At 41.0% G+C, this 13077-nt stretch overlaps 1 protein-coding gene across 2 annotated transcripts in view; it reads right to left on the reverse strand.

Annotated features, from left to right (window-relative positions):
* The window catches only part of NLE1 (notchless homolog 1), a 135468-nt gene that overhangs the window by 11325 nt on the left and 111066 nt on the right, over positions 1–13077 (reverse strand). Inside the window, exons 1-3 of one of the 2 annotated variants that reach the window (XM_075195162.1) lie at positions 1953–2039; positions 772–908; positions 82–299 (exon numbers count right to left, since the gene is read on the reverse strand). In XM_075195162.1, the coding sequence (XP_075051263.1) occupies positions 82–299; positions 772–908; positions 1953–1992 (395 nt within the window). In that variant the 5' untranslated portion in view covers positions 1993–2039. Of the gene's footprint in view, positions 1–81; positions 300–771; positions 909–1952; positions 2040–13077 lie in introns of those variants that run through there. The other variant, XM_075195163.1, reaches the window with a different exon arrangement.

The raw sequence follows: 13077 nt of genomic DNA on the forward strand, positions 1-13077 counted from the left end.
AATAAGAATATGAACATTTTCTAGACTGTTTTATTCTGGTGGTATTTAAAATGCATGAATACATTTTGCAATCATGCTTACTTTCCAGTTGGGCTGAAAGCTACAGAGATGACAGCTTCAGTGTGTCCCTCCAAAGAACTGGTGCAGCGTGTTACAGCACGGACCTTGAATACAGCTTGTGGCTGATAGATTATATCCAACACCTTTTCTGTTTCTACTGACTGCTTATCCAGGGTTTTATCCAAAGATGTCACAATCTCCACATCTTGGACAAAAAATGCTAGTGGCACTGGCTCCTCCTTAACACATTAAAACAAAACATTGCGTATTTAGCAAAGTAGCAATTTAGTCACAAATAAGAATCAAATGTCTGTTTCTGTGCATTGCTTTGAGAGGTGCAACTGCCTTCATTATGGCATTGCATTAATTTTTATTTCATTATTTTAGCATATAGCCAGGTTTCTATCAACTTTATTAGTGGTTCATAGCAAATGCCTTTGAGGCATATAAGGTGCCCTGGTTCAGGAATGGACTGGAGTCACCTTGCTGTGACAGGCAGACAGTCACAAATAGATCAATGTGTAATAATTCAGATATTATATGCCATAGCAATACTGCAATTAGTTTTATTGACGCATTTCTTATTGTGCCTACTATGTTCGTATTGCTTAAACTGCACTCTTGAAGAAATGTAAGTATGTAGTTACATAAGCAGTTGATAAAGTATATGTATTAATGTTCATCATGCATTGGTTGCATGGTTGCAAATACCTCCTGTATAAGAGCATTGCAGACCAGCTGCAGTTTATCAGGAGTAATATCCACAGGCACATCGAAGGATGATCCCAGCACCTCTCCATTTTCATTTTTAAACTGAATTAAAATTCTCCCCACGTCCTCCTTCATATCTGTAAATAAACCATATTTTTTTTTTTTTTTAGTATTGAAGGATCATAATATTGAAAGCAAAAGTAAACATATGTCTAATTAGGTTTACATATTTGAACAAACTAGTATATCTTCTTACGGGAAATAGTAGCCAAGCTAGCGGAACCTAAACGTAATTGGGATGGACAAGCTATGTTCCGAAAACAAATTCTCCACTTTCTTATGAATCATCAAAAAACAGCAGCACGCTTTCAACCCTGAGTAACTCATGAACGTGTGTGGAGATATATATCATCGTCACCATTTATTTATATTGGACCACTAATTCCGCAGCGCTGTACAGAGAATTCACTCACATCAGTCCCTGCCCCATTGGGGCTTACAGTCTAAATTTTTTAACACACAGAGAGAGAGAGAGAGAGAGAGAGAGAGGCTAGGATCAACAGCCATAGGAAACCCACACAAACACGGGGAGAACATACAAACTCCTCACAGATAAGGCCATGGTCGGGAATTGAACTCATGACCACAGTGTTGTAAGGCAGGAGTGCTAACCACTAAGCCACCATGCCATGCTGAATATATATATATATATATATATATATATATATATATATATATATATATAGTGTTAAGTGAGCATAGACAGGTTCACAATCGCCAAATGACATGTTGGTTGGTGAAGTGTCCCATCAAGTACTCAGCACTAACTCCTTGGATATTAGTTAAAAAATAAATTAAAAAAAATCGGTAATATATAGCATAGCCTCTCTCAAGAAGTCTACGTGCGTGAACAACAACAATGGGCATGTTTGCAAGTTTACATCAATCAGGAGACACATATCAGAATGTTTTAATACATTAACAGTCACCAGAATTACGTTATATGATGAAGCTGTGAATACTATTGGAAATACAGAACCATGTCTATGTGTATGTCACTAGGTAACACCTACTCATTCATAGATCTAACCCCACATTCTTACACGTCACTGCCACTATACCGAGAAGACCCCGCATTGTTATCCCTGCATAGAAGCAGCGCGCCCCACACACCGCTATACCTGAAATTTCCATCTTTTCCGCTCTGCGAGCAGCAGCCATGTGTTTACTGGACACACGTGGGCGCAGATGTCATTAGCGGCGCGACATGGACACCATAGAGCTTGTAGAATAGAGCGTCACCAGAGATGACAGCAGCGCCCCTCCTGGAATCCTGGCACTTGCGGGACTGTACATTTTTTTTCTAAAACCATCGCCAAAATAATTCGAGGTAACTGCTTTAAATCAGTCTGCAGTTGTAGTAGGAAGCGTTTATTGTGACCTTGTAGATTTGCAAACTTTTGTCAAAAGTTGAATATGTGTTAAAGGAAATAATTCAAGTTAAGTTTATTAACAGACGCAGAACACCTATTAGCAATGTACAGCTGGAAACTTTTTAAACAAGTTCTCGATAGATATATGATCATGTGAATCATAGGAAAAAAATATTTTCTTAAATTTGTCTTCCTAACACCAAAACTACGTCTAGTGTGTTTAATTAATTACATTAAACAATACATTAAATACATGAAAAAAAATCACACAGATGAATTAGCCTGGTATTTAATGTTTGGTTTTAGTGGTTATTGACACAATATGTTTTGAATGCACTTTACATTTGGTGTGTCCAGAATACTCTGACATCACACAGTGACCAATTTAAACAATGTCCCAAACTGACAAGGCATATGCCAAAATCCACCTTGCCTAGCCCCTTTTTTCACTGCATTAAATGGTACTGTTAGGGGGTGTTGTTGCACAGCGCTCACAAATTTATTTCAGGTTATTTACAGTGTGAACTGGCAAGTTATGTGACAATAGGGCTTAATAGTTCTGAGTCCACCATGCATTCAAAAACATTGTATGAATGAGCTCTAAAACTATGCAAATCCCTTTCTTGGAGGATCTAACACAATGATGTGTAACCTCATACAATTCAACAGCCGCATGTGTGTCCCTACAACAGAGCCGTAACTTAGAATTCTAGCGCCTGGGGCGAGAAAGACAAATGCCGCTCCCCTAGCCCTCAATTTTTACCAAATGAACCTAAAATATTCATAAATTGTGCCTCCCTTCAGCGTTGCGCCCTGGGCGGTCGCCCCTGTAGCACAGCCCTAGTTACGGCCCTGCCCTACAACCTTAAAAAGAGCCGCACATTACACTTAATTACAAGAATTAAAAAGTAGCCAGAAAACAACCTCATCACTCATTCCAGAATTCCACCACATGCCACTCAGACCTCCTACTCACAGTCGTAACTTAACATTTTAGCGCCTGGGGCGAGAAAGAAAAATGCTGCCCCCCAAGCCCTCAATTTTAGCTAAATGAACCTAAAATATTCATAAACTGCATCCCCCTTCAGTGTTGCGCTCTGGGTGGTTGCTCCTATCGCACAGCCCTAGTTACGGCCCTGCTCCTACTTGCTCCATAATATCTCCACATGCTCTCAGAACCCCACTGACCACAAAATGCATGCACATGCACTTACATCCCCACAAATTCCTCAGATCCAACTTGTACTCTGTGGGCCAGATTCATCTTTGGACATAAATCCCTTTGTGTGCTGTATCTTCCGTGATATAGTTCTGAGCATGCTCAGAAACAGACCTTGTGCCAATGAACGCTACTTCATGCAATTCAAATGACACGACTGCCTACGATTTCTCTTGAGTACGTATTTTTAAGCTTAATCATTTGCACCAGCTACAGGGCAGGTGCTGACTGATAGTGATAACTAATACGGCCTAGTGTTTTAAAAACTACACGTATGTGTGCCACTAGGTAGCAAAGTACATGTGTATGCAAGTAAGAGATTATATAAAAACGTACAGGGCCTGATTCATTGAGATACGCATAGTGAGCGCAATTTGCATTTGTTTTAAAACACACGTAAATCAGGTATAGATACGCCCAAATTTCACAAGGAGTGGATGTAAAAATACATCTGGTGATGAATACAGGTGTAGGTCAGCTCTGCTCTACTAGACAAGACACTGCAGGATACGTCCAATACATATGGGGAATATAAAATCACAAAAGAACGCACAGAAAAAAAAACAACTAATGTCACCTTTTCGTTTTTGTTCCATAAAATACATTAATTAGTATGTCATAAATGTCTATTGTAAATAAAATACATTTTTACAGTTGCTCCACATTGCAAACACATGTACTAGCATCCATACACAGCCGTCATCATTTGTAATTGGCAATTAGTCTTGATCTTTAGCTGGAGCAAGAGAGATGCCCCCATATGCCTTTCATATCTTCAACCACATGCCTCTCACATCTCCCCCACTTTCTTTTACAGCTGGAGTCTGCAAAGCAAAGCCCATCATTGTTGTAACAGCTGACAATAATTGTAAAACACGATAAAAGCCAGATAGCAATGAGAAACATGTAGGGAAAAGCTTAAGTTCACCCTGATCAACCGTCGACACTGTCAATATTGATTGTCAGTGTTGTACATCGCAATCTGTTCAACATTTAGTTCATGGGTGCACTTTACTGCTGTTTGCAAAGAATTCAAGAAGGCATTAAAGAGATGGGATACTACAATGCACTGCACATATCTGCATGTTAACGATCAAGTACAGACACTTTTTAACGGTTTTTGGACACTTCCAGAGGTGCCCTCAATGCTCACCAAACCGTACTGATTTGGTCATAGGCTTCCTTGTGACCTCCAGATCCAGGGACCTGGATTTTCCTTCCCACAGACCTGAAGACCGTCCAATTCATCTGGCTGGTCTTCATCTGGCATCTCAACCTGTGGTCCTTCCTCTTTACTGACCTGCTCCGTCAGCACTACCTCACTCTAATGCCTAATTGTCATCCCTGTTGTCTCCTCTGACCTGACATCTCAGCTCTGCACTGACATCTCTGCATCCTATTTACCTGTTTCCTATCTCTGCTTCTTCATCTGAAAGACCCTGGGGTCTATACCGCTCTGTCCACCAGAGAGCATCCAATGACCCTGGGTCTTCCTCGACTCACTTGTCAACTCTCATCTACCTGCCGTCAGCAAACTTAGACTTCCAAGCCTCCCTCCTCCTGCTTACCCCACATTTTCAACTCCAGCTTCAATCACACTAGGGACTAGGCTCTACCTTCATCCTCTTGCTGGGCTTTCTGGATAGCGGCCTTCTGCATCAGACCACCTGACTTTCACTTGCCCCTCCACTGCCACTGAGCACTCTCAGCCAGTCCCCTTCACACACTTGAGTGTTCCCCCAACTCTACCGCATGCTCACCATGAACTCCAGGGCGAATTGCAGAGGTCTTCAAAAAGAACGGTCAACACTGCAAATATTGACTCTTTGCATAAACTTGATGTAATTGTCAATAAAAGCCTTTTGACACTTATGAAATGCTTGTAATTTTACTTCAATATACCATAGCAACATCTGACAAAAAGGTCTAAAAACACTGAAGCAGCAAACTATGTGAAAACCAATACTTGTGTCATTCTCAAATCTTTTGGCCATGACTGTATATTTGTCTTCCATTTTTGTATATATTACTAGAATGATGAAACGGCTAATAGCTAAAGTAGGTGCAATGGGTTCTATATGTGACACCTGGGGAATATTATCATGACCGTATTATTATATGTGTCATCTATTTATCATACTGAAAATAAAACAAGATACTATACTAAAAGAGATTGCTAAAATAATATTGTGACCACCAGGGTTGTGATATCTTTAAAATGTTTGTATTTTGATATTATATATTAATTATATATCTCCAATATGAAGAGTATACATATAAGTGATTTTTGAGAACACAATCATAATAATGTGCTCATCTAAAACTAGTGAACCTCCATGCTGGTATAACATTTATTATACAATCTCGAATTAACTCCAAATATTATTACTGTTCCATTCCAAAGTCCTCACAGATACTATTGCAAAATGATATACAATGTTAATATACATTGTAGATACACTATGTAATTGCCTCCCCAAATGTTATTACTATTCCATTCTAAAGTCATCATGGAATCTATTACCATATTGTTATTCTAATCACCCATAAGTTATCACAAGGATTCTCAGAGCTATTCTTAATTTTTTTCTTGACTCCCTTTGAGGATGAGTTGCATTCTTTAATCACTATGCATATTAAGGTCACTTACTGTTATGGAATCACTTTCACAGAGTTTAAACTATAAGCACTGAAGGCTTTCATACATCTATCATCATCATCATCATTTATTTATATAGCGCTAGCAAATTCCGTAGCGCTTTACAATTATAACTATACCATATAGATACTTTCCTACAAAGGTTTATAGGTATCCATAAATATTATATATTTTTTAGCTCATCCTACAAATTAATACTTTTTGTTACATCCTTAGATGCAAGAGTATACAACATGAAAATCCTCCTACTTTCTGTCTTATGAACTCAGAGGTCATGTCACCTTCCCTGATCCCCAGAGACACTTCCTTCAAGCCAATTGCTATCATGCCACTTGGATCACCTCCATCCTTGCCCAGAATATGTCTGGCTACTGAGGTAAGTATCTTCAAGGTTTTTTTGTCACTTTCCACATTTGTAATATTTCCTATATGTTCTAATATTCATTTTTTAAGTGATCACATACCAACATAATATTTCCCACAGGGTCATCTTAATCCATAAATTATTCCCTTGTTTAATATATTACCTAATTTTATGATATTTTATCTAACTGTGTCATATATCTACAGGCTTTACACTTACCACAGTTATATGAGCCCTTGAATTTATTTGACATCTTTTTGCGTAAGACAAAGTGACTGTGTACTAATCTGTCCCTCATATTGATGGCTTGTCTCCAGCTAATAAACATTTTAGGTCCTAGTGTGTTATTCAAGTCAGTGTCTGTTAGAAGACTGGGACAATGTCTGACTCAATTTAATTTCCCTTCTTAGCAATTTTTTAGGATAAATAAGGGAGTTTTGATCTATCTTTGACACTTATTTTAGGATTTCTTATCAAAAGGTTGCTATAACCTCAATCTTTAAGTCTAGTAGATAATCCTTCTGTTTATTGTTTGAAGTTACAGTGAGATATGCAAACAATTACATTTTAATCACAGAACTTCCCTTTAGTGATGCGTCTTATAAATGGAGGGAAATGTGAGCTACTGCTATGCAACAGATTATTGGGTAGCAGTGTTATTACAAAATAGACCTGTTCCCACTTTTCCTCCTTATCTAGCCCAGTGGCAGATCGAGAGGGGCGCGATTGGGGCAGTCGGTCCCCTAGCAGCACATTACATACAACTACCAACGACAGGCAGGCAGAGGATTCAATCTTAGAGGCTTATTCAATTAGCCGCGGACATTGCAGGTGTGCAGGACTACGCATTTTTTATGCTAATACGGTACTGCAACATCGCAGATTTCCCTTCAGAACCCTATGGGGGGGGTGAACGGAAATCCGCTATATTGCGGGTGTCACACGCCGGTCCCATAGTTAGGTGCCGGCGTTGTGACTTTCCCTTTAAGAACCATGAGCCTGCTTGCTTCTGCCTCAGAGACATTACTTTCACAGGTGTTCCTGGCTACTGTGATCTGGACCTCCTCCCGAACCTCATTGGTCCTGGAGCACTATATTAACCTCTCATGGTTATGGGCTCATTGCCTGTTCTTCCTGTTACTCTGATTGCATTTGGATCTGGCTGTATACCTCTCCTTCCGTGTGTTCGTTACCTGCTCAGCTTCAAGCTGCAAACTTCTCACTGCTGTTAACCAGAGCCAGATTAACAATAGGGCTAAAGGGGCTACAGCCCAGGGGCCTGGGGCAGCTGGGGGGCCCCGCCAGCATTCATTGGGTCGGGAGCATCCCCGACCCCAGCTCCGACTGTCACCTGTTCAAGGAGAATGGCAGGCAGCTAACAGCAAATGTATGCTCTGGAGGCACATATAGAAACCGTTGAGTGGAACTATGGAAGGAGGTAAGCTCACGAGGGGGGGGGGGGGCCTAATGGCTGGGGGGCCTCATGGGGGGAAGCGCCTTCACAGTACCCTTAGCCCAGGGGCCTCCCTTCCCTTAATCCTGCCCTGCTGTTAACCTGCAAGTTGTAACTTCTTACCGCTGTTCATCTGCAAGCTGCAAACTCCTCACTGCTGTTCACCTGTAAGCTGGAACTTCTCTCCGCTATTCATCTGCACGCTGAACGAGTATCGTGAGTTGTTGCTAAACCTGTTCTTTATCTATTGGTTCAACTTTACTGCTGGCTGGCTAAGATCGCTGCATCTCACTTTTAGAGCTGCTGTCAAGTTACCTGTCACCTGTAGTTCCACGTCTGACACGGGTTATCCTTACTCTGCTGTTACCTGGTTACTGGACTGTTATTGTGAACTACTTGTTGTGCCGGCGGCTAGTACTTGGGCTCAAGTTGCGTGTCTCTGTTCAGTTGCTCTATACTACAGCTAACTTACCATTGCAGTTACAACTAATCCTGCTACCTGTAGTTCCACGCATGATTCAGATACTACTCACGTCTCTGCTACTTCCAGGCAACATTCTACTGCATGTGTCAGTGTTCATCCAAGTCCTTGGGTGATGTTTAACGCTTACTGCTTTACTTAATAAGAATCAGCGATTCCAGGACCACCTGCTATGTTGAGTCATCTCTACTCTCGGATCAGCTAAGTTCTATATACTACTCTGTTTGGACTGTATGCTGTACCAGTGATTCACATTCATCTGCTGTGTGGTTCGCTACTGGATCCTAGTGTTCTTGATTATCATCACTGCGTTGAACTGTATATCATCTCATCTCATGCTGTTACCAAGGGTTACCGACTATGAAGTGGCATATGTGAATTGTGTTTGCATTACTACTAATTGCCGTGTATTCATCTCTGCCAATATATATATATATCTATTCCTGTTGTACCAACATTCAATATACTACGTTGCAGCACTACTACTTTCTCCTGTGTTATTATTGATGCTTGTAAGCCGTGAACTTATCCTGTAAATATCAGTGTATTCTGCCTCCACCATCCTCCATAGTGAGGCAGGGGATCAGCAAAAAACCTCAGAGCCGTCACAGCAGGTCTGTAATGGTGACACTTAGCGCTTATTTAAATATGCCCCATAATTTGGATGTTTAAATAGTTCACTTTCTGTTTATGTATCTCACTTCTTAGTCTTAGATTAAAGATTATTTGAGTTTAATGTCTCAATTAACTTTTCAAATTGTTCATTGTCATTATTCCAAATGATGAAAATATTGTCTATATATCAAATCCACATATTAACAAAGTTATTAAATTCTAACGAGTAGCGGGTATTTTAATCATTAATAATAAGCATTGAATTTTAACTTTAGTATTTGTGTTCAGTTATTGCAGAGCACCTCCTAAAATAGATATATACCATAATATTAATACAATTAGGGTGAATCCATTGGTATTTTCCTGTGTGGATAACAACTTATTTTGCTATGTGGTAATACACTGAGTTGTAAATCAGATTCTGATAATCTAGCATGGGATACAAATACAGATCAAATAAGATTATTTCAGTAAGAAACTCAGTTAATTCTGTATATGATAATTTGAATGAGAAGGTAAAACATTTAGTGTAACAGATACATTTTCAATAGAATTAAAGTTTTCTGTTAGTTGTTAAATGCAGTGCTCAAAATTTTGTTATTCGTTTTTACAAAATATGTATTTAACCCCACTGGAAGAATTTCATACGTAGCATGAAAATAACAAAACAGAATAAAATAGTATTATAATATAATATTATGTGTAGGTAATAGGTGGAAAAGTGATTACATATTGACAGATATGTAAATTAAGCTAAAGAAGTTAATATAATGATTAGATTCTATCCATATGAAAGACTGTATAGGGTGACATTGAATGGTCAGAGAAACCGAATCGCAGGGCAATAACAAACAATTGTGACTCATAGTTTATAAAAAATAGTAAAATAATAAATGGATTAATTAAGCAATTTTAAGTCAATGGAAGATTATATTCTGGTTAGGTATTGAGGTTTGTTACAGGTATTATTGCATCTCTAAATGTATTTTTATACATTCATTTCTTCCTTATTACGTTTATCTAATTTTTTTTGAATATTTTGCTTGGGAAAGGCATGGTCAAGTAAGTGAGATCCAAGAGGCGCTGAAGGTGGTAGACCATACAGCATTTCTCTCCCTGCGAAAGGACTTGAATTTTATGGGTACTCAGGAGATGTTGGTAATTGGGAGTACTTGCAATGGGACACAATTTTTAGATGTACTTTAAAAGCATTTTCAGTCAGACACCTAAAGTAGGCATAGATGTATATATTCTATGAAGAAGGTAGGCGCACATTTGCAAAGCTCTGCATTCCTGCATGTTTTGCGCTTTCGGAAATGTTCTTTAATATTTGTACAGTTTTGCTTGTAATGTCCAATATAGACCACAAGATGTCCTTTAAAGACAGCAAGAATATTGCAGCATATTGACGGTATTCACACACACACACACACACACACACACACACACACACACACACACACACACACACACACCATATTATTTAAATAAATTTAATTCAAAATAATTCAAACACTAAAAGTATTGGGTTTAATGCAGAGTGGGATGTATGTTTATTAGCTTAGAATATGTTGCGTGAAATTGCTCTGTACGTGCCCAAAAAGTGGGCACATTATATATATATATATATATATATATATGGTCTATGTAGACTTGTGTGATTCTGGCACATACACCTGCCTGTGCCTCGATAGGCAGCACAGGGGAGGGAAGGCATGTTTATGCAAATGAGGCTCATACAGACCTGCATAAACATACATTGTTAGAGGCATATATTCTACAGGGCAGGCGCAAATACACTCTGATGATGATGACTTATCATAAACCAAGTTCATATGCTGCTGATGCAGAGGGGGGGTGCATCGCACGATGTGAACGGCTCTGCATATGGGTGAAAATACACTGTTTTTCCATGGTCTTTTTTTTTTTATATTATATAATGATTAGATCTTATCCATATGAAAGACCATATAGGGTGACATTGAATGGTCAGAGAAACTGAATCGCAGGGTGTCCGCCTGCCTCTCTGCCATCTCCTCCTGGATGTCTTCTCGTTTCCTCAAACTTAACCTCGCCAAAACTGAACTTATAGTCTTTCCTCCCCCTCGCACCTCGCCACCCTCTGACCTTTCTATCACCGTCGACAACAACTCTATCTCCCCTGTCCCCCAACTTCGCTGCCTTGGGGTCATCCTCGACTCCTCTCTCTCCTTTGGCCCCCACATTCTCTCTCTTGCTAAATCCTGCCGATTCCAGCTGCGTAACTTCGCTCGCATCCGGCCCTTCCTTTCCCAAGATGCCACTAAATGTCTTATTCACTCTCTGATCATCTCCCGCTTGGACTACTGCAACCTCCTCCTTACTGGTCTCCCCCACTCTCACCTCGCTCCCCTTCGATCTGTACTTAACGCAGCCGCAAGGCTCATCTTCCTTTCTCGCCGCTCCTCTTCTGTCTCCCCCCTCTACCAATCCCTTCACTGGCTCCCCTTTCCCTTCAGAATCCTGTTCAAGCTCCTCACTCTTACATACAAGGCCCTCGCCAACTCCACAGCACCCTACATCTCCTCCCTCCTCTCTACTCATGCTCCATCCCGCCCTCTCCGATCGGCAAATGACCGTCGCCTCTCTTCCCCCTGATCACCTCCTCCCACGCGCATATCCAAGACTTCGCCCGCGCTGCCCCCCTCCACTGGAACAAGCTCCCTCCCTCCATCATAACTTCCCCTAATCTGTCCAGTTTCAAACGGGCTTTAAAAACCCACCTTTTTCTTAAAGCTTTCCAGTCTCTCACTTAACTTCCTACCTTTTCTTCTGACTCTTCCCCTTCATTCCCCTTCCCTTATCCTTATCCTCCGTTCCTCCTTCTCTCCTTCTCTCCCCCATGTCTCTCTGTCAGTCTACCCCACCCCTTAGATTGTATGCTCCTTTGAGCAGGGTCTTCTCTCCTCCTGTCTCCACCACTTTTAACTCTGCTCGCCAGCTACCTAGCCTTCCTCCTCAAGGACCCCCTTCCCCCGTCCCCTCTCGCTCCCTCCTCTTCCCCCTGGGGGTCTCCCTCTCTTCCGTGCCCTCCATCCTAGGTGCTGCTGTTGGCGGACCTACCCCCTCCCCTCCCCCACCTCTCTAGCTGTGCCCTGAGCTCACTGAGTTACTGTGATTATTGTTTACTGTTCTGTGCTGTCTCACCTCTTATTGTAATTTTATTTGTCCCTGTAAGGCGCTACGGACACCTAGTGGCGCCCTATATATAAAAATTAATAATAATAATAATAATAATAATATTAGTTACCACCATTTTGCCAACAACTCAACTAATACATTCCCTTATAGTACAGCATCAGGCGCGGGCTGGCAAGTTTCAACCCGGGGGGGCGCACAGGCAGGCGCATCACATGACACGCGATGCGGCCGCGTCGCGTGTCATGTGATGTGCCCGCCTGTGCGCTGACGTGGCCGCATCACGTGTCATGTGATGCGGCTGCCGGTAATAATTAGGTAATAATGCATCCGGGGGGGGGGGGGGGGGGGAGACCTAACAGTGGTAAAAACTGAGCGGCCTGGGGGACCGATGCACCCCTGACCCCCGGCCCAGCCCGCCCATGTACAGCATAGTCTGCAACTCACCCTAGTCTAGCAGGGAAGCTATAAGTATTATATAGTGCCAAAATTTATAGAGAATGTTTTATCATTCACATCAGTCCCTGCACCAGTGCATCTTACAGTCTACAGTAAATCTAAATTCAAGGTATGCGTTTCCAGGATTACATGTTTGTGGCTGCATCATGTGTAATGTAAGTACTCTATACCTTCACAATGTGACTTTATGTAATATATAAAAAACAATGAACTGAAAAATTTTGAGGTGCAAGATTATTGAAATGAGATAAAGGGATGGAGAGGGCAGATTTTTAGGGCCGTACTTTCCTGTGCGGAGGGGTGCACATCCATCTCCACTCTGCAAATGGACTAGCTCTAGCACTAACTCTAACCAGGTGGAGATCAGGTCTTGTCTTATATTATTTCCCAAAGTAAAACAAACACAGAAAACAGGTTCCATGCCCATACCAATTTGCATGCTTTTA

The sequence above is a fragment of the Mixophyes fleayi genome, chromosome 2, assembly GCF_038048845.1.
Source record: "Mixophyes fleayi isolate aMixFle1 chromosome 2, aMixFle1.hap1, whole genome shotgun sequence".
Lineage (NCBI taxonomy): Eukaryota > Metazoa > Chordata > Amphibia > Anura > Limnodynastidae > Mixophyes > Mixophyes fleayi.